The 20,457-nt window shown below is 45.4% G+C and overlaps 6 protein-coding genes across 6 annotated transcripts; 3 read left to right on the top strand and 3 right to left on the bottom strand.

Moving 5' to 3' along the window:
* The first annotated feature begins 1,110 nt into the window (after positions 1–1,110).
* LOC141816842 (uncharacterized) lies at positions 1,111–1,681 on the top strand. The gene has a single exon (XM_074704570.1). The coding sequence runs from the start codon at positions 1,111–1,113 to the stop codon at positions 1,666–1,668; it is 558 nt and encodes a 185-aa protein (XP_074560671.1). The 3' UTR covers positions 1,669–1,681.
* A 112-nt stretch (positions 1,682–1,793) lies between these two features.
* Positions 1,794–4,952, bottom strand: LOC141816841 (BTB/POZ domain-containing protein At2g13690). Its single transcript, XM_074704569.1, has 2 exons — positions 4,089–4,952; positions 1,794–3,019 (listed from the first exon to the last, which is right to left on the bottom strand). The coding sequence occupies exons 1-2, from the start codon at positions 4,800–4,802 to the stop codon at positions 2,096–2,098; spliced, it is 1,638 nt and encodes a 545-aa protein (XP_074560670.1). The 5' UTR covers positions 4,803–4,952; the 3' UTR covers positions 1,794–2,095.
* Positions 4,953–5,491: 539 nt separating this feature from the next.
* LOC141816851 (11-beta-hydroxysteroid dehydrogenase B) lies at positions 5,492–7,086 on the top strand. The gene is made up of 6 exons (XM_074704581.1): positions 5,492–5,674; positions 5,784–5,976; positions 6,038–6,123; positions 6,210–6,341; positions 6,424–6,588; positions 6,663–7,086. Exons 1-6 carry the CDS (start codon positions 5,492–5,494, stop codon positions 6,939–6,941), a joined length of 1,038 nt encoding a protein of 345 aa, XP_074560682.1. The 3' UTR covers positions 6,942–7,086.
* Positions 7,087–8,630: 1,544 nt separating this feature from the next.
* On the top strand, positions 8,631–9,473 carry LOC141816840 (uncharacterized). Its single transcript, XM_074704568.1, has one exon. It carries the CDS (start codon positions 8,777–8,779, stop codon positions 9,401–9,403), a length of 627 nt encoding a protein of 208 aa, XP_074560669.1. The 5' UTR covers positions 8,631–8,776; the 3' UTR covers positions 9,404–9,473.
* Positions 9,474–9,585: 112 nt separating this feature from the next.
* On the bottom strand, positions 9,586–11,531 carry LOC141816838 (beta-carotene hydroxylase 2, chloroplastic-like). Its single transcript, XM_074704567.1, is given in 7 exon segments — positions 9,586–9,889; positions 9,961–10,017; positions 10,091–10,216; positions 10,329–10,535; positions 10,613–10,672; positions 10,754–11,080; positions 11,082–11,531. Coding segments are annotated over 7 exon segments (1,131 nt in total). The 5' UTR covers positions 11,355–11,531; the 3' UTR covers positions 9,586–9,808.
* A 3,323-nt stretch (positions 11,532–14,854) lies between these two features.
* Positions 14,855–18,805, bottom strand: LOC141816835 (mitogen-activated protein kinase 6-like). Its single transcript, XM_074704561.1, has 6 exons — positions 18,429–18,805; positions 17,784–17,913; positions 16,277–16,414; positions 15,489–15,821; positions 15,219–15,402; positions 14,855–15,149 (listed from the first exon to the last, which is right to left on the bottom strand). Exons 2-6 carry the CDS (start codon positions 17,796–17,798, stop codon positions 14,983–14,985), a joined length of 837 nt encoding a protein of 278 aa, XP_074560662.1. The 5' UTR covers positions 17,799–17,913; positions 18,429–18,805; the 3' UTR covers positions 14,855–14,982.
* Positions 18,806–20,457: the final 1,652 nt, after the last annotated feature.

The raw sequence follows: 20,457 nt of genomic DNA on the forward strand, positions 1-20,457 counted from the left end.
CCTAACCTAGAGATGGAGAAGAAAATGCAGAAACGTAGAAAGAAGTATGTGTTTTTGATTTTATGTGCGCAGAAGGCGGAGCCATTATATAGAATTATGGGAGAGAGACTTCATATCTTAATTGAGAATGTCTCCTCAGTGGAGGGGGTGTCTCATTGTTGATAAGGAAAACATCCCATCACCCGCAGTAGCAAAGGATCTTATCATCCATGCTTGATTCAGACTGCGCTATCATGTCACATTAATGGGGTAGATAAGCTACTTAAGATATCACATCATTGCACGTGTCTGTCTGATGGCGGCATGCCAAGTTAAATGAGGGAATGAAGAGAGCAGAGTCAATTGAGTGTGACATAGGATACTAAGTAGGCGGAGTGCGGGCAGCAGAGAGAGCTTGAGGTGGAGTTAATTGAGACGGACCTTAAGGTCGAGGCGAGGCTTGGTATGGCTGGGAGGAGACTCGGTGGGGTAGTTTGGACTTGGAGCTTTAAGTCAGGTGTCGAACCAAAACTGAGCTTTGAATGAGGTCGGATGTGAGATCTTGAACTAAACTGGATGTTGAGTCGGGCCTTGGATTCCGATCCGCGCTGGTTGCCAAGGCTGGTATGATCCCAATCACCTTTTAAGAGTTAGGAGCATGAGCACGAAATGAAGTCGGAATGTGGGACCAAACTAGTTAGTCCTGGAGTCAAATCTTTTATCTAACGTGTTATCTAATTGGACTAGATTTTAATCTTATGGATCCAATTATACCTACCCATAACAATCATTGTTCGGGCGAATAGTATTAACACTAATGGATCGATCATAAACTATTAGGCAGATTTGAGAATTATTACGGTATGATACATGATCATTAGGCAGTAAGCCTAACTATTCTAACTTTCCCTTCCATTAAGTCTAACTCTGTGACCCATTGTTCCCGCTCATTCCGGCGACTGATTTGAGAATAATCATGGTGCAAGATTATCTAATCATTAGGCGGTAGGCCTAACTACACCAACTCTGCCTTCCATTTAGTCAACCCTGTGGCTGCCTTCGTTAGCCTGCCTTAATCAATATATAATTGCAGGAGAGACAGAGAGGCGAGAAATCGAGACAGAGATCGAGATGGAAGAGTTCAGCTTCCCGATCATTGTGACAGATCAGCTGCCCAACGAAGGCTCCCGCCCGCCGTTGTTCCGCTCCTTCCCCGCCTCCGTTTGGTTCCACTCCCCGGAGGCAGACCCTGGGCACCTCCGGCGAAGCTTCTCCGAAGGCGGCGCCCACGACGTCGCCACCGCATGGAAGCGAACGCCGAGATCCCCTGTGCTCAGCGACTGCGGGGGCGACGACGACGATGAGGGCGTGCTGGAGTGCGAGGAGAGGATGGACATGCTGTGGGAGGACTTGAACGAGGAGCTCTTTCGAGTAAACGACGGCGTGGAGGAGACGGGATCGAGGAGGAGGGGGAGGAGGTCGTCGGTGGGGATGGAGGCGCTGCGTTTGCCAGCCGAGGGAGGCAATCCGATAACGAAGAAGGAGCACCGCCTGCTGCTGGTGCCGGCGATAATGGAGGAGCCGAGCAACAGATCGCTGCGGCGGCGGAAGCCTGGTCTAGCGGCGATGTTGAGGATACTGAAGAAACTTCTAATTGCCCAGAAGATGAAACCAAAGCAACAAAAATAAGATTATATATATAAGTATTATGTCCATTTGAATCAATTGCTTTTTAAAAATAATAGGAAACAATTGTATTTATTTGTGATTTTTTTGAATCGAATTGGATTTATAAATATTGTGGAACATTGTAAAGGTTACAACAGTTAACCGAACGATTAGTTGATCTTAATATAGGCATGAACTACATCACCAGCTACCATGTTTCCCTTGAAATCCTATCTTACTATCTCAAAACAACACATTATTCAGTTCTACTACAAGTTTGTCTACGATATACTTACATCACACAAACACTCGCGATATAATTAAGAGCAATGATACACTACATGAAAACACCATATGAAAATGCAACATGACACACTATAGACATGGGTTCCACATCCATACAATGGATCTCACATCGTATCATTTCTCTATCGTTAATAAGAAGAAATCATCTAGTTGCTTCGGAGGTTCTTACAAATGATCTTCGCCACCATACCTGAAAAGCCTTGCTCAAATCTGGACATTCATTGCCATGCCTGGCAAAGCAGCGGAACCATTCCTCAAATAGAACCTGCTGTTGCTTCAGCGTCAGTGTGAGAATAACTTGGCCTAGGCTCTCCTCCAGCATCCTCATATCCAGCCCTTTTGAGCAACGTTGTAACCAGCCGAAATCCAGTAGCATAGGTCTAAACCATGATCGGAGAATGCTGAATCTGATCCCAGCCGGACATTGCAGCCTCCTCCTGCCGAGTGCAATGAACACACTTGCTGATATCCGACTGAGTTCGTACCTCACCATGGGCGAAGCTCGCTCATGTAAACTGATTAGTTTCTCTTGGTTAGCCCATAAACCCACAAAATCTTCTGCCATCTCCTTGTCTATCAGAATTTCTAGCAGCCAATTAAGGTTTTCAACTTGCCTAGAGACCCTTTCGATCAGAGGCTTGGTTTCTTTCCTGGTTATAGTTTGATCGATAGGAATTGAGTTCGAGGCATCTTCAAAGAGATTCACCAGGGAATCTAAACAGGAAAGGCAAATATCATATAGGCTGTCCTTGTTAAGCCCGACAGGGTCCTTTTGGTAAATTGAGCTCTTGGACAGAATGCCATTCACTAAAGACCTCATCTCCTTTCTTGCATTACTATTTGTTGCATTTGTGACAGACTGAATCAGCCGTAGTGCAAGATCACCTGAGTAGTTACAATCTTGTGGATCCAATCGGGATAATACTTCTCGGCGCACTGCCTCATCAAATTTACACCTTGCAAACAACCTCTTCAACTTCTCTTCCTCAGCCTCAGTCCATGGAACAGCCTCAATATAACTGAGACAGAACCTGATACCTCTGTCAAACATTATTGTTGTACATACCTAAAGAACAAGAACAAAAAGTTCAAAGCCAATACACAAGACAAACATATAAAACTATCAACCAAAAGTGTGTTACTGAATATAAAATATGAATAAATAATGAATTATAATCACATTTCAAAATATCCTAGTTTTCAATTTGAAATATTAATGTGCTTTAGTATACAAGGTAGTTTTTGCGTGAAAGGGTTTTTCAAATTGTGAGCTACTTGTCAAACAATTAAATGCTGACAAAATTTGGAAAGTCTTATGCATCATCATAAATTGAAGTGCCATTTACATTTAAGGTCCTTTGAGAAATTATTCCATAGATGTCTCATCATACTTGATTGCCAAACCCTAGTTCATGTGCCACTGAACTCATGAAAAATTTCAGACATTTATCACCGTTATGTAAAATTCAGACATTTATCACCATTATGTAAAATCTGGGAAGGATTTGATAACATGCTCTCAATATTAACTAACCCAAATAAATGACAATAGAATATGCCAGTCTATCTCGCAACCACCATAAGAAAGTCCCCAAAATTCACACTACTTTTTTCAGTAACTTCGCACTACAAAAACTTTTGATAATTCTTGAACAATTCAAGAACCATAAGAAAAGTCCAAATCCATCAATGTAATGGGTGAACAAACATAACCCTACTGAAGTCCCACAATCTTCAAATCTGCTGTAAAACATATGTTCACTTCGCCCATGATTAACAATGTCTTAAAAACAGTGTTTAACAACAACAAACATTAGAAAACCTATTGGGAGATTAATTTTCTAGTGATCAATCTGGTCATTTTTCTGGGTGTCATGTGTTTTCTGAGCATGTCGCAAACACACAAAGTTTTTGAAGCAGACAATGCTCAAAAGTCACTACATCACTCGATATTCAGTAGTGCTCCTGACTTGAAATAGATACAAAATCACAATTTCCTAGATACTGAAGGCAAAGTGATCTAGAAAGTAGAAATGGTAACAGAAGCTCTCTGTGCTCATGAAGACCAGAAGCTAAGGCAACTATCAAAACCGCATATAAATCTTGATCTAATATGAAAGTCTCAGCATTCTGACCTCTAAAATATCAATTGCTCGGGAGACCCCTGCCTTCACGAGCCAACTTGTAGTATCCTTTGCATACATCAGCTCAATTGTCTCCTTAAACACATCCACATCCTCTATACCAGTAACCTCAATCTTCGTAGACTGAGTATCCGAGACTTCCCGACTAGAGCCCACGATCATAGCTGCAAAAAAAGGGCTGCTTTCGCACAGAACCCTCGAATCCAGCTCCAGTAGAAAGCATTTTTCATCTTTGCCTTTCAAGTAAAGCCTCATGTCCGAAGATCTCTCTCTCACCCAAATCCGAGGGTTTGTATCCATCGTATCTGGAACCAAAGACCGCTCCTTTGGCGGCGGATCTGGAGATTCAGGCTCAGACTCAGCGGCCACCGTGGAGAAAGAGGTGGAGTCCGCAATCACCGGAAGGGGGCCAAGGGGGGCGTCGGAATCAATGGGAGAGACCCTGCCGGGCGAGAGAATACGGCGAGGGTCAATGATGCCGAGTCCGAGCTTGCTGCTGGGGGAAGGGGAGCTGTGGAAGGAGCCCGCGTGGGGAGGTTTGTGTCGGGGCTTCGAGGGACGCACTTCCCCACTGGGGGAGGATCGGGACCGCCGAAGGTGTTCGGGACTGCGGGGCGAGGAAGAGAAAGAGCAGCACCATGTCCGGCGGAGGATGGGGCCACGGCGGCCGGCGGAGACGGATCCCCGCACTCCGCGATCCGCCATTGTTGCAAATGACGAAAGAAGCAGCGAAAGAAAGAGCAGCGCGGGGTTAGGGTTTCTTCTGGTGAGCCATGGGATCGGAGAGGCCGCTGCGGCAGCTTTATCTTTTGCTTTCCACGCTGTTCTCTCGCTCGCAAGTGGGCGGAGTCAGAGAAGAATGACGTTACCAAAGAGGAGGAGATCCGATCGGGTCCGAGGTACATTGTAAATGATCGTGTACAAAATAAATTGTAAATTCTTAGGTTGAAAGAGACTGAGTTTCAGGACACGTGCAGAAAAGCTGCTGCCAGTGCCAGTAGGCGACAACTTTAACACGTGGACGGACAAGACAGCAGAGCAATCGTCTGAAGTCAGAGATGACGTTCGAATGAACGGACCGGATCGGAAACAGAGATTGCGCGTCATCTAACTCTTATCCGGCTTTCTCTCTCTTTCCGGAGCCCGGACCGGACCGGACCGGGCCGGACACGAAAATGTCCCTACAATTGGAGGTACACTCGTCGCACTCTGCTCCTCCTCCCACCACAACGTGTGTGTGCATGCCTCGCAAACGCCAACTTCCTACGTCTCTCTGTCATCAGAACTCTACATCTCACTCTGTCCTCCCTTCTTATCTCGTCCGCGAGGTCTACTAATTGTGTCCTCCTCATCTGTTCTTCCTCTAGTGGCAGCGACAGCAGTAGCATCAATCGATGGATCTCGTGGGCAGCATCCTGAACTTCGTGGTGCCTCCGGCGAGCATGGTGATGCTGGCCTTCGCATGGCCGACGCTCTCCTTCATCCACGCCCTCGAGTGGTTCTTCAAGACATTGAACAGGGACAACATGGAGAACAAGGTCGTCGTCATCACCGGAGCTTCTTCCGCAATAGGAGAGGTACACACACGCATAGATACACAGCTGAACTTATTGCTAGACCTTAATTGATTCGAACAGCAGGTTCTTTCCCTGTTAATTATGTTTATGTTTAACTTGTAAACATTAGCAATTAGCGTACGAGTATGCAAGGAGGAAAGCAAACCTGGTGTTGGTCGCAAGGAGGGAACACCGACTATGGGGAATCAGCGACAACGCTAGACTGCTGGGGGCCAAGCATGTCCTGGTCATGGCTGCAGATGTTGTCAAGGAAGAGGAGTGCAGAAGATTCATATATGATACTATAAACTACTTTGGCCACTGTAAGTATTACTATTCAACTGTCGAGCGTGAGATTCTTGTTCCAATTCCATTTTCACGCAGTGCATCACCTTGTCAACACTGCGAGCTTGGGGCATAACTTCTACCTCGAGGAGGCCACTGACCCTTCCGTTTTCCCCCATATGATGGTAGAAACCACTGACAATTTTCAGAACAGTGCTTCGACCTTGTGCGACTATGTTTTTTATCTTCCATTTTTTTTCTGGTGAGACAGGATATCAACTTCTGGGGCAATGTATATCCGACGTATGTTGCCCTGCCGTTCTTGAGGCAAACGCGCGGTCGAATCCTCGTCGATGCGTCCATGGAGAGCTGGCTTCCCATGCCCAAGATGAGCCTCTTTGCAGTGAGTACTGAAACTGAACTTATCGACGCTTGATGCTCTGGTTTTTGCTTGAAGTTATATCAGACCAGTGGTCGACTTTCAGGCGGCAAAGGCGGCGGTGATAAATTTCTACGAGACGTTAAGGTTCGAGGTGAGAGATGATGTGGGCATCACGATCGCAACCCATGGATGGGTCGGCGACGACAGCAACAGGAGAAACTTCATGCTGGAGGAGGGGACGGAGATTCACTGGAAAGAAGAGAGAGAGGTGAGCCCGTCTCTCTAATCTACTGGCCTTGGGGGAAAAAATGGTCATCGTGTCTCGTTTTGATCTTGAGGTAGGCGGCTCCGAGCGGCGGGCATACGGAGAAGTTGGCGAAGTTGATGGTGGCCGGGGCTTGCCGTGGTGACGCCTACGTGAAGCGTCCGAGCTGGCACGACGTCTTCCTTCTCTACCGTGGCTTCGCTCCCGACGTGCTTAATTGGACCTTCCGGTTGCTACTCTCCGACCACGGAGCCAAGCCAGCGGCCCCCCAGCCGCTTGAGGTAGCCGGATCGCCTCCTCGGAGGGCGATCGCCTTCTCCCCTGCTTCGCCGCCGCGACAGCAGATTGCCAAATAGGTTTCTTGATCAGGACCAAGCAAAATAAACGCATGCATTTCTGTGGTTAGTTAATGTCTCCAATAACGTAGCGGACTGTGTCTTTTTTAGTGTTGTTTCCTTCCTACGTCCTTCTTCCATCTCTGTGTCAGTCAATATCTATAAACGTGGCCGTTTCCTTACTTCAACTGCAGGCTAAATCACTCTTATGATATGAAATAGCCGATCAATCCCCATCAGACGCAAACGATTATGTCACACAGATCACGATAAACCTCATGGACGAACCTGAAAGAGAAAGATACTAAATCAAAGAGGGTTAGCTGGCCATCGAAGATTTTGGTGGGGTCACTCCAACGCTCAAGTTAGTATCAGAAATGAAGAGAAAGAAAAAGTAGTAAAAGCTTGAAGATGTAGAAAATTTCAGAGAGCTTTTTTGTACCTGTGCCGAAGTTTATATATTCACGGAAATGCATGACGGTGAAGCGAGGTATCTAAAGAGACAGGTTCTGCACATTCCTAACAAGCGCGCAGATAGGTAAGCATTTACAAGACAGAACTTACAGACTTAGTAACTGCTAAGAGACTTGAGCATGCGAACCGTTCTTGTCCTTTAACCGATAATAGAAACTTGAATAAGTGGAAACCTGACGGTCTAGTAACCATCCCCTTCTTATGGTATGACTCGCATGTGTGAGTGTTTTATAGCTAAACGTCCCGAGGCTGCCTTTTAGTAGAGAAAGGGCAAGAACAGTGGCGGAGTGACACAGAGAGCTCGTCCACGAATAGCAAGGAGCTCGAGATGACCAAATAACATGAAGGTCGGAGCGACCGAGCAACAGAGAGGGCGAGGTGGCTTGGTAACATAGAAGTCAGTGTGGTCGAGCAACAAGAGGTTGAGGTGGCCCGGTAATATGGAGACCGATTTGATCGAACAACAGGGATACCAAGGTGACCTGGTAATATGGAGGTTGGCTTGGTCGAGCAACAGGGAGACCGAGGTGGCCTGGTAACATAGAAGCCAATTTGATCGAACAGCAGGGAGATCGAAGTGGCCCAGTAACATAAAGGCCGATTTAATCGAGCAGCAGAGAGATCGAGATGAACAAACACTAAGAAGATTAGGTTGTCCCAACCATATAAAATTTAAGACAGGATCAGTCATATCGAATCTAACTATTAACTCTTGACTATTAATCTTGACCTTTAATTTGTCAAATCGAATGATTCATTAATTATTTTTTTATCTTCTCTAAAAAAATAGATCCACCACTTTAGCGATCTCACACGATCGTAATTAATTTTCTTTTCTATAAATCTACTGCATCGTAACCAACTTATTTATGTTTCAGAAATAATTATTCTTTTATCACATCATGTCCTAAAAGATCCGCCGTATCACATTTGCTTGGCGGCATGTTGTAGATTAGCTTATGGACAGAGATGGTGGAAGATCGACTTGTCCCACATATATATGTTCAACTGACAGAGTTGTTAGCTGATTTGTTTAATTAGTAGCGGAAGTGATATGGCTGGTAGTGCAGCACCGGTAGGTCGGTGGGACGAGCAACTGCAGATAGATGGACTTGAGGCGTCTGGGCGTTGGGGAGGTAGCCATCATGGCAACCACGCTTTCGCTGTCGAGCTATTATAATTGAAATCTTTTGTCTCACTCAATCCTTTTTCTTCTCCTGCACAACAAAATCCATCTCCAACCTTCAACCACCATGCGATTTAGCGAGCAACTGCCACCTGCTACTGCGACGACTCCGGTACGGACCAATGATCCCTTCGCCTTCTACTCGCGATCGAGCGTGAGATGAGGCGAAGGCATCGCGAGGCAATATTAGGAGTCGATGGGCACGAGCGCGTTCAGGAGGTGGAGCAGCGGCTTGCTCTCGCTCCGCTTAGGTTGCGGAGCCTGCTCCGACTCCAAGTCCGTCTCTGTGTCGACCGCTAAGCTCACCTCGCCGGCGCGCACCGGTGCCGTCGAGGAATCCTCCGTTGACACCACCCTCACCGTCGCTGCCGCCTTATCGTCCTCCTCCTCCGACGGGGAGGACGAGGACGAGGAGAGCACCGGGCCGGTGCATGCGTCCGCCAGCACGCCGGCGAGCGTCTCCGAGTTACTCCGCCAGCTCGGCGAGCTGGAGAGGAGCGGCGAAGGCTGGAGCGGGGGCGGCGCGAGGAGCGAGAGCCGCGGAGTCGAAGACAGCGTGGTGGTGGTGAAGGAGACGGCGGACCCGATGGGCGAGTTCCGGCGCTCGATGCTGGACATGATCGTGGAGAAGGAGATCGTGGGCGGCGCGGAGCTGCGGGAGCTGCTCTGCCGCTTCCTGGCGCTCAACTCGCCGCGGTACCACGTCGTCATCCTCCGCGCTTTCTCAGAGATATGGGAGGACGTGTTCGCCGGCTACGAGCGGACGCCGGATCTCCTGCGCCGGAGCTACTCCAGCCAGCTCCCACTTCGCCGGCTCCTCTAACAAGTTGCAATCAACCTACAAGTAAAATGCTGCTTCGTTTTCTTAATTTATCTTCGTTTTCCCTGAACCATCTGAGACACATCTACAGCTCACAAATCTCTATACAAGTTCACATGAACACAAGGCCTTTTTCCACCCAAGTTCACATGCAACACAAGGCCTCCCTCTCCACTATCAGTTAGTTAAATAGCAGAAGCTCAACGCATGCAGTCTGTTTGATAGAATGCCCATTAAAAACAAACACATCAAATTCGACTGCAATTACAATCTATACAGCAAACTGTATATTTTCTTCTCTTCAACTACGGAAATCCGAGGCACAGACTACTGAATCGAAACATACAAAACAAAACAAAACAAAAAAAAGGCGAGGAAATGAAAATCAAGCTTCAGCTGCTGCTGAGGTTAATTGGAGCTGCTGTAGAGTTTATTTCTCCTGGTTATCTCCTTCTCCAACTCCTCCAGGCCACCCACCTCCTCCAGCTCCTGCAGCAAAAGACGAGGAGATTAGATCTGCGGTCCTGTTCGCTACCCAAGATAACGAGGCGGGGCATCACCTTGGGGCCCAAGAACAGTCCGTAAGGCACCCCCTCGAACTTGTCCATGTGGTGGATCTGCTACGAGCCACACAAAAATCATACACACGCATTTAGTTAATCAGCGACGATGGTGGAGAGCGCATGGTACCTGGTGGGCAGCGGCCACCCGGCGGAAGTAGGGCACGTTGGCGATGGGGCCCACCGGGAATCGCCGGTGGACCAGCCCGTCGTGGACGAACATGTAGGCCATGCCGAACAGCGTAATCCCTAGGCCCTGTAGATTTCCGCCACGTCGAATACGTATCGCGGCCATTCGGATGGACCGAGGATTAAGTGGGTGATTAAATTAATGAATAAAAGTAATTTAGTGATTAAATTGGGCTTACGGCGCCAAAGCAAAGGCCGGGGAGGAGGCCGCGGTTGAAGAAGCCGTAGGCCATCAGGGAGATGGCGGGGACGGCGTTGATGATGGCGAAGACGTCGTTGAGCTCGAAGGGGCCGTCGCGTGGGCGGTGGTGCGACTCGTGCATGTGCCACAGCGAGGCGTGCCACAACGCCCGGTGCGCCCAACGCGCCCAGAACTCCATCCCCACCTGGACACCAAACCAATTCTTACTTTGTCGCTCCGGCCAAGAAAGGAAAAGGGGGGAACCTCTCAGTCGCCGCTTACCGCCGCGCCGACGGAGAGAGCGAAGGTCCCGAACATCTCAGTCGCCGGAACCTCTCCTCCCTATAACACAAATCAAACCCTCTGTCACAACCTAAATTGAACGGAAAATTAGGGATCGAATGGAACGAAATCGAGATCGACCTCCATTTGCCAGGTGAATCGGTAGTAGACGGCTGCGACCGCCATGGAGGTGATGCCGAGGCTGGACATCACCGCCGCGATCAGGTACGTCCGACGTTCCGCCTCTTTCCTCGCCTTTCTCTCCTCCGGCCGACGGTCCGAAGCAATTCGCAGCTCCTCTGTTTCTTTCGCCTCCTCGCGCCCCTTAATCAGAGCATCGCCCAGCTTAACGTAGCCACCCCCATTACTCCCCTCCTCCCTATCCACCTCCTTGAGCACAAAACGCACCGCGGTGGATCTCCTCCGGAACGGCCGGCGCAAGGAAGCCGCGCAGCAGGGGACCCGCAGCAGGGAGCGGGCGAAAGACGAGAAGACAGCCGTCGCCGGAGATTCCGTGAGGTAATCGGCAGGAGATCGAAGCAGCGATCGCCATGGGCTTCCTAATTAGCAAAATGCCGGCCGGTAATTCCAGCGACTGGACAGAGACGGGAGATCGAGAGACTTCGCTAGCCTGCGCGCAAAACAGAGACTGGGCGAGTGTGTGGTGGAGACTCGAAGCCTGTGTCCTCGAGCTTTTTAACTCGATTCCAGTGACTAAAATGCCCCACTCCTTTCCCTCCATTTACAAACATGCCACTGCTCTTCTCCTTCAAAGCTCTATGAAGCTAGTGACCGTCGCACTTCCTGGTGGCGCAGCTGGGGGCGGAAGTGGAGGTGGGCGGCACCCGACACGTACGCCGCCCACGTGCCCCTCGCCTGCATTTATTAATTCTCCACGCGCATTCAAATTGCCGTCAACTGTGCGATTTGCGCGGTGGGGGCGGTGGCACGCCACACGTCGCCGCCTGACTGCCCGTCCCAGCTCGCACTGCCGCTGCAGGGCATGGGTACGTGCGTGAATGACGCCGCCCCGTCGCAACTGCAGCCACGTGTAGATTTCGGTCAGACCTCCGAGTGGAAAAAGCGATGGCGGCGATGACGCGGCGTCAGTGGCGCTGGCACCGCCGACAGGATGGACGATCCAATGCCCACGCGAAGAATGGCCACCTAGAGCATCTGAAACGTTTACCGCATTATAACATTAAAATATTTAAAAAAAACATGTGGTGGCCCGATCAATTATTGAAACAGAAAAGCGAGTGTTATTAACACCGATTCAAGTCGGAAATAATCGTCGATCAATTAGAAATTGACATAGAAAAGCATACACAATGTTCCAGTTAAATGCCGTCGACAGTCAATCCATTAATCAAGAAAAATACCATCTCAATCTTAGCGGATCATGGTAGAATGAAAATCTGAAAAATCACCACAAACGAACGGATTAGCTGGTGCTGAGGAATCCCGACAGATCACTCCGACGCTCAAGTCAGTCTCCGACAAAGGTTAAGAAGAAGAGGAGGTAGTAGTAGTTTCAATATGCACGAGTCGGAAGAGAAAGCTTGTAGCTGCATGGGAATTGATATATCTACAAAAGAGAACATTCCTTCTGACAAAGGAGCAGACTATGGTGGTATCTGAGGGGACAAAACCTGGATCCTACTGACATCTACACCAGTAGAGTGGCATCTAGAAGACAGCGACGATGTGCCCTATAACTGTTCTGCGGCTTAATTCTGTACGTCACCTTTGTCGTTTAGCTGTGAATGGAAAATTGGCAACAATGACGAGGTGAGACGTGGAGACATAACCATAGCCTTTCCCTGTACGATAGCTCACATGCTTGGTTATCTGTACTGTGTTTGTCTGTTAGCCGGAAGACTTGAGCCTGTGTTGATGTTGGAGCGGGATAGGGTGCCCGGGACCGACGATAACCAAGATTATCCAGGTAAGCTGGGCAAACTGGATGGGCGAGCAGCCCAGATAGACTAAGTGATCTGAGTGACCTGAGTGCTGACGGTGAAAAAGGATAGGATACCCGAGATTGGCTATAGTTGGAATTAGACGGATAAAAGGGACGTCAGGATGAGTCGACCGGGTAGACTGAGTAGTCTGAGTGAATCGAACAAACTGAATAAACCAGGATAGGCCGAGCAATAAGTGACCTGGGCACTGACGTTGAAGTGATGCGGATACCCGAGACCAACGATAACTGGGCTCATCCGGGTAAATGGGATGAATGCCCGATCAGTCCATTACTCCCCTCCTCCCTGTCCACCTCCTTAAGCACAAAACGCACCGCGGTGGATCTCCTCCGGCGCAAGGCATCCGCGCAGCAGGCGACCCGCGCGGGGAGCGGGCGAAAGACGAGAAGACAGCCGTCGCCGGAGATTCCGTGAGGTAATCGGCAGGAGATCGAAGCAGCGATCGCCATGGGCTTCCTAATTAGCAAAATGCCGGCCGGTAATTCCAGCGACTGGACAGAGACGGGAGATCGAGAGACTTCGCTAGCCTGCGCGCAAAACAGAGACTGGGCGAGTGTGTGGTGGAGACTCGAAGCCTCCGTCCTCGAGCTTTTTAACTCGATTCCAGTGACTAAAATGCCCCACTCCTTTCCTTCCATTTACAAACATGCCACTGCTCTTCTCCTTCAAAGCTCAAGCTAGTGACCGTCGCACTTCCTGGTGGCGCAGCTGTTGGGCAGCAGTGGAGGTGGGCGGCACCCGACACGTACGCCGCCCACGTGCCCCTCGCCTGCATTTATTAATTCTCCACGCGCATTTAAATTGCCGTCAACTGTGCGCTTTACGCGGTGGGGGCGGTGGCACGCCACACGTCGCCGCCTGACTGCCCGTCCCAGCTCGCACTGCCGCTGCAGGGCATGGGTACGTGCGTGAATGACGCCGCCCCGTCGCAACTGCAGCCACGTGTAGATTTCGGTCAGACCTCCGAGTGGAAAAAGCGACGGCGGCGTCACGGCTGACGCCGGCGTCAGTGGCGCTGGCACCGCCGACAGGATGGACGATCCAATGCCCACGCGAAGAATGCCCACTTAATAATCGTCGATCAATTATTGACACAGAAAAGCATACAGTTCAAGTCAAATATTGTCAACAGTCAATCCACCAATCAAACAAATATCATCTCAATCACGGTAGGATGAAAATCTGAAAGATCATCACAAATAAACAGGTTAGTTGATATCGAAAAGTCCCGACAGATCACTCTGACGTTCAAATTAGTCTCTGATGAAGGTTAAGAAGAAAAGAAAATAGTAGTAGTTTCAATATGCGCGAGTCAGGAGAGAAAGCTTGTATCTGTATGGGAATTGATATATCTACAAGGGAGAACATTCCTTCTGACAGGGGAGCAGACTATGATGGTATCTGGAGAGGACAAAACCTGGATCCTGCTGACATCTACATCACTAGAGTAGCATCTAGAAGACAGCGATGATGTGCCGTATAACTGTTCTGCGACTAGATTTTGTACGTTACCTTTGTCGTTTAGCTGTGAGTGAAAAATTTGTAACAATGACAAAGTGAGGCGTGGAGACATAACCATAGCCTTCCCCTGTAGCGGGAAGACTTGAACCTGTGTTGATGTCGGAGCGAAATGGGATGCCTGGGATCGACGATAGCCGGGATTATCCGAGTAAGCTGGGCAAACTGGATGGACGAGCAGCCGAGATAGACTAAGTGGTCTGAGTGACCTAAGTGCTGACGGCGGAAAGGGACAAGATATCCGAGATCGATTATAGTTGGAATTAGACGGGTAAAAGGGATGTCAGGATGAGCTGACCGGGTAGACTGAGTAGTTTGAGTGAACCGAACAAATTGAGTAAACCAGAATAGGTCGAACAATAAATGACCTGGGCACTAACGTCGGAGTGATACAGATACCCAGGACCAGTGATAACTGGGCTCATCCGGGTAAATGGGATGAATGCCCGATCAGGCCGGGTAAATTAATTAGCCTGAGTAAGCTAAGTGAATCAGACAAGAAGATACCTGTGCTAATGGTGAAGTGAGGCGGGATACCCCAGACCAGCTATAATTGAACTTATCCGAGTAAGAGGAGTGAATACCCGAGTAGGCCGAGTAAACGGGATTAGCTAAACGGGTCAAGTGGGCCGCGTAAGGGACGACTAGACTTTGGTCTGTAGGGTGATGTTGACCCCGGACCCCGAGATTGACCAGGTCGGATCGTCTGTTACCCCGTCACATCAAACCCAGACAAGACTTACCACACCACACAAAATAGCTCCTTCTTCCAATGTTTTTGCCAAATTACATAGGCATTCAGGATCAAATCCACTCCGACAGGCTATCGATCAGTCATTTCCTAAACCGTACATGTAAATATCCTTGTCATTGGCCGGGATTGAACAGCAAAGATTCCCGCCAGATGAGCTCTCTGATGTTCTCCTCCGTGAAATTCGGTTGCTCGAAATCGAAACTGAAGGGCGAGGCGGCCACAGGCTCGTCGTTTAGGTCGTGAAGGGGTGCCAAATAAGGGTGGCGCAGAGCCTCGTCGACTGCAACCAAAGAAGCAGCGGCTTGTGAGGGACCTTAACCGATAAACCATGAAAACTCATCGTATATACCTGTAATTCGCCTGCTCGGATCGAAAACCAGCATTCTTTCTAGCAAATCACGAGCTCCAGAAGACATCATGGGAAACCTCTGAGCAAAATTCTGTCTTGGATACCTCGGTAGCTGTCTCACATATCTTCGAGCATTTTCGCTCCGGAGAAACCCAAGGCTCGATTCATCTGGCGAACCTATCAGCTTTTGTAACCATGGAAAGCATGTCTCAGTTCAGTTCAATCGTAAGTTGAAACAATTTCATGCTTGAAAATGTATGATAGGCTTACCTCAGTGATTACCCTTAGTTGTTGGACATAGTCTCTCCCAGGAAACAGAGGTTGCCTCATCACAATTTCAGCAAGTATGCACCCTACTGACCATATGTCTATTGCCGCGGTATACTCTGAACAATTAAGTAGCAGCTCGGGTGCCCGATACCACCGAGTGACGACGTATTCTGTCATTAGATCTGTTTCAGAAGTCGTTCTTGCAAGTCCAAAATCTCCAAGTTTCAGATCACAATTTGCATTTACGAATAAATTGCTCGGTTTAAGATCGCGATGCAAGACGTTCGCAGAGTGCACGTATTTCAGACCGCGGAGAATTTGATACAGGAAGTACTGCAGGATAAAACAATGTTAATCTTCAAGGATACAATGCAAAGATAGTAATCATTTTCTCAAGTTCTTAAATATGTGAAATAGAGAATTTATCAAAACAAAAGGATACAATGCAAGAAAATACATATAAATACCAATCTATATCAAACTGAATTTAACCATTAAGAAAGTTGGGTTTAAGAACTAGAGAGGTAGCACAAAACAGACAATGTATCTACCAAAGTAATGCTAAAAATATGCAAGTTGGTAATCAGCCTTTTTAGAAAATTATGACTGATTTTGTCTCAAAGCCGAGTCAAAATCAACAAAGCACATCATCCAATATCACAATGCCTATCAAAAACAATAGAGAAAGAAGGAAAAGGAATCAGCAAGCTCAGAGAGGCTAGGATTAGATCAATACATGACAGAAATATTTAGCTACAAGTGATACAACCATGCTGCAATCCACGTACCTGGCAATGATCATCTTCCAGTGACTGACTCGACCGAATAATCTGATTAAGGTCGGTATCCATTAACTCATAAATGATGTACACATCATTGAACCTCTCCCTTACAGGAGGGCGTATGATGTCCTTTATTCCAATAACCTGTAACAGAGAAGAAGCGACATACAAGGGAACTTCATTCAGCAAATCCAACAGAAGTGGAAAAAATTTGTCAAATGAAACATTACTGACAGAAGTGGCCGACTCTAATAAAAAGAAGGCTTGATGAGCCATGGACAAAGTGATAATACTAAGCAACAGAGTTCAAAAACATGTCAAATGAAAAATTACTTAAGATCAATAGAGACAACAAAAACAGCAAACAAAACCAAAAGAAAATATCTCAACGCTAGAGGTTCTTTGTGTGCTTTAGGAGGTCATTAGGAGTCAAGCTTCAAATTGAATACAAAATTCTTCTCCTTCTCTTGTTATCGATTTTTGTGTCTTCTAGTGTAGTTTTTTTTTGTTTTCTTAGCCCTTCTCTGGTAACTTCATAAAGTTAAAAGAGAGCCTCCATGGGTTAGAGGACTAGGGAACAAAAAAAGCTGATTCCTCTGAGAGAAGTAGCAAGGTACTCAAGCATTCAAGGAGATGTATCTAGCTAAGTATCTTGAGGGAGGGTAATGAAGAAGAAAATCTAAACAAGAGTTTTTAAATTTATTACGATGGCAAGATATCCCCATCTAGCCATAAGGGGAAATTAGGAATCTAAAGTAAATCATTATTATACTAAGCTTACAAGCCAATTTAAATCAGTTTACCCTGTCACGACACCATCAAAAAAGAAGTTTTAGTTCCAATCAAATTCTAATACCAATATATGACTTAAATTAAATCACAAGGTGTGAATCAGACAAAATCAATCTACCAAAATTATATCTCACCAAACAGTAAACAGCGATCTTATTTACAAAAACTTATTGAAGATGAATCTTTGGATGGAATAAAGAGCTTCAAACCCAAGTTCAATAGATTGTTTTATGGTCGTTTCTAGTAGGATGGTAGTATTATCAGGCAAAGCAGGAAAAGCAATATAGTGTAAGCCAAATATTGAAACCTTCATATAGTCTTTCAAACTTGGTCATGCGAGAATTATAATGGAAGAATCAACCATCTGTTGCAATTTTCCCAGACCATTAAGTTTTCTCAAAACAGATGGAAACATAGCGGTGCAAGAGATACTGCACTTGTATTTGCATTCTTAGTACACTGAATGTGTACTTCTAGCGGCTCTCCAAATTTATTTTTGCTACAAAAGTATAACAAATTCACAAGATAGATGATATTTACCACATTAATATTTAAAATAAAGATAGGTAATGGTTGATCAATATGGGTAATGCAATGTAACAATCCTAGGTGTACATTAGTTCTGATTGTCCAAGAGAATAATTTAACAAAATGCAAAAGATTGAAATCTCGTCAGATGATTGATTAACATAAGGTTTCAACAGGTATAACTTAGTCTCACATTTTCATGGTCCATATGACGGAGAAGCTTTATTTCCCTCAAAGTTCTCTTGGCATCAATACGATTATCGAATGCATTTCCAATTTTCTTAATAGCTACCTCTTCGCGAGTTTGTGAGTTCACTGCAGCACTGCAACAACAAATATATATGAATTTATCCTTGTGCAGTGCAGAATTAGTATATTTAACTAATACCACAAATATAAGCTACGAAAACTGTTATTAAGAACGTAGTTGAAAACTTGATATCTAACTAATTATCAAATAGATAACAATCTAATAGTTATAGACTTAAACACGACTAATTATAAAAAAAATAGGCATAATAATAGTCATGCTTTGGACTCAGTTCTCCTCCAATAATTTGATCTAATATTACTCCTTAGGCTTGAGTATAGATATCTATCATACTCAATTTCTTATACAAAAACATCAATTTAGCGGTAAAAGAGACTTGATAAGGATGTCGGCAATTTGTTCTCCAAAAGAAGTGTGCAGTGGTCGATCTAGTAATTTATTACTCAAATCTTTGCGATCTACAAGTTTGTACCTTAGAAAATAGATCAAACAGACAAGTCACTAGGAAGGAAGCCGATCTAAAAGGAAAGGTTGCAACTTTACAGGCATGAGGGGAAGTTCTCTCACCATACGATGCCGCAAGCCCCTCGGCCGAGCGGGCGCAGTGGCGGGACGTACTTGGCGCTGACCTCAAACTGGTTGCCGTAGATGTTGTACAGCACGTAGCTACCTCCATGGACCGGAATCCCCTGGATATGCTCCCCCTAGCTTCCATCCTCAGCTCAGAAGGCGGCGAAGAAGAGGGATGAGGAGAAAAGGAGAGACCTCTGGACTTTGGCCGACAGGTCAATCGAGCGCGTGAAGGATCGAGTTGGCTTCTTGGTCTTCTTCTCCTCGTCCGGCTCACATCCCTGCCCTTTTTGCTGGCCCCTTGGTCAACGCTGGCTTTCCACCGTATGGGAAAAGATAGAAATTTTTACTCGGCCGATGCCCGCGACCTCCATCTTCTTCGTAATTTCCACAGCAGTCGCCGTCGGTCGACGATCAACTCCGCGTACGATAGCGCATACGACTGAATTAAACTTTTTCTACGGTGTCGAAAACAAAATATTTAATAAAAAGGATAAATTTATATATATATATCCATAATGATAATTTTTTGCATGCGCTTAAATAAAATAAATATCTACCAATCTTGATAAATATATAAAAAATAATATTATGCGCGTCTTAAATATACGATATTAGAATCGGAGCGTCAAAAAAAAATTTCAGACACCTAGAATAATAAATAATATTATTTTATAATTTTTATTATTTATTTATTTATAATTAAATTATTTAAAATTTTCCTTTTATGATACAAGATGGATTACAATATTAAATATAAAAAAATATTAAAATAAAAAATTTAATTACTCATGAATAAGAAGTATAAAATAATACTATTAACTGTTTCAGACATCCAGAATTTTTCCGAGAGATCTGATTCTTATATGTACATGATCACATATTTTAAATTATAAATTTAAAAATAAAAATTTTTTTATCGAAAATATATAATTTTTAAAAATAACATTCACATTACTAAACTACAAAAGAGAATTGAACTTGGAACTATAAAAGGACGCCTTCTCAATTCTTTAAATATCGATTAATTGAATCTTAGTTTTGATGAGTGATTGATAAAATTTTTTTTAGAACTAAATTGATTATGTCCTTGTCAATTGGCCAATTAAAAAATATTAAAATTTTACTTTGTCGTCATATAGAAGTGGACAGTTGTGGTTGAGTGAGGATGATGGTGGTTGAATAGGGACCACTAACATTGAAAGAATTGTCTTTTGGTAAAATAAAAAAAAAGATAATACTCTATGTGGAAATCAATATTAAAAAATTATTGTCCTTTTGTATCTTTACGAGAGAAGAATGATAAAGATCGACAAAAATAGTGAATAGATATATATTAACGTCGGGTACATGAGAAATTCTCATGGTATTAGAAAATAATATTAATATCATGAGTGGATAAAAATATAAAATGATGATCATCAAAAAGGTATTTTATTTAAAAAAAATACTATAAGGGCATTTCAAATGTAGAATGCATTATTAAGTTTTAATATTAACGACGTACAGTGCGATATCTTTAAAAATTTAATAATTTATAAATCCCTAAACTCTCGGTCGATTCTTTCCTCCAAAACCCTCTCGACAATTCCCTATCCTCTGAAACCCTTCATCGTCGAAAACCTAAAATCCCTCTCCGTCGAACATCTCCGCCCAACCCTTTTCCGATGAACCCCTCCTCTCCGTGAACCTCTCCACTGAACCCCTCTTTGTCGAACCCCTCTATGCCAAATCCCTTTTTACGTGCTCTTACTTACTTCAACAATTTTATTTTGTGATAACCAACTCAACTATGTTGAAACAGAATTGTTGAAGCCGAGACAATGTCTTCCTCCATCATAATTTGGGTGACGGATTTTACCTTTTTTGAAGTAGAATAGGTATATGATTTTTTTATAATTCAAATATTTAATTTTTATGCTCTGGTTAATTTTGAAGGTGACTAATTTAATTTTATTAAGTTTTTCATCAACCACTCAGATAAAATCAAAAAGCACAGATAAATTTTGACATACGATTTAATATC

This window comes from Curcuma longa, unplaced genomic scaffold (genome assembly GCF_044706935.1).
Source record: "Curcuma longa cultivar G26 ecotype Majalengka, Jawa Barat unplaced genomic scaffold, ITB_CL_G26_1.1 contig_18397, whole genome shotgun sequence".
Lineage (NCBI taxonomy): Eukaryota > Viridiplantae > Streptophyta > Magnoliopsida > Zingiberales > Zingiberaceae > Curcuma > Curcuma longa.

What these genes read in the sequence shown, in the direction of transcription:
- LOC141816842 (XM_074704570.1), top strand. Translation starts at nt 1,111, where the DNA reads ATGGAAGAGTTCAGCTTCCCGATCATTGTGACAGATCAGCTGCCCAAC.
- LOC141816841 (XM_074704569.1), bottom strand. Translation starts at nt 4,802, where the DNA reads ATGGCGGATCGCGGAGTGCGGGGATCCGTCTCCGCCGGCCGCCGTGGC. An exon ending in GAGCAATTGATATTTTAGAG is followed by an intron (nt 3,020 to 4,088) that starts GTCAGAATGCTG and finishes CTTGTTCTTTAG; the next exon opens with GTATGTACAACAATAATGTT.
- LOC141816851 (XM_074704581.1), top strand. Translation starts at nt 5,492, where the DNA reads ATGGATCTCGTGGGCAGCATCCTGAACTTCGTGGTGCCTCCGGCGAGC. An exon ending in CTTCTTCCGCAATAGGAGAG is followed by an intron (nt 5,675 to 5,783) that starts GTACACACACGC and finishes TGTAAACATTAG; the next exon opens with CAATTAGCGTACGAGTATGC. An exon ending in CCGTTTTCCCCCATATGATG is followed by an intron (nt 6,124 to 6,209) that starts GTAGAAACCACT and finishes CTGGTGAGACAG; the next exon opens with GATATCAACTTCTGGGGCAA.
- LOC141816840 (XM_074704568.1), top strand. Translation starts at nt 8,777, where the DNA reads ATGGGCACGAGCGCGTTCAGGAGGTGGAGCAGCGGCTTGCTCTCGCTC.
- LOC141816835 (XM_074704561.1), bottom strand. An exon ending in TGGAAGATGATCATTGCCAG is followed by an intron (nt 15,822 to 16,276) that starts GTACGTGGATTG and finishes TTTATCCTGCAG; the next exon opens with TACTTCCTGTATCAAATTCT. An exon ending in AACTAAGGGTAATCACTGAG is followed by an intron (nt 15,403 to 15,488) that starts GTAAGCCTATCA and finishes TGGTTACAAAAG; the next exon opens with CTGATAGGTTCGCCAGATGA.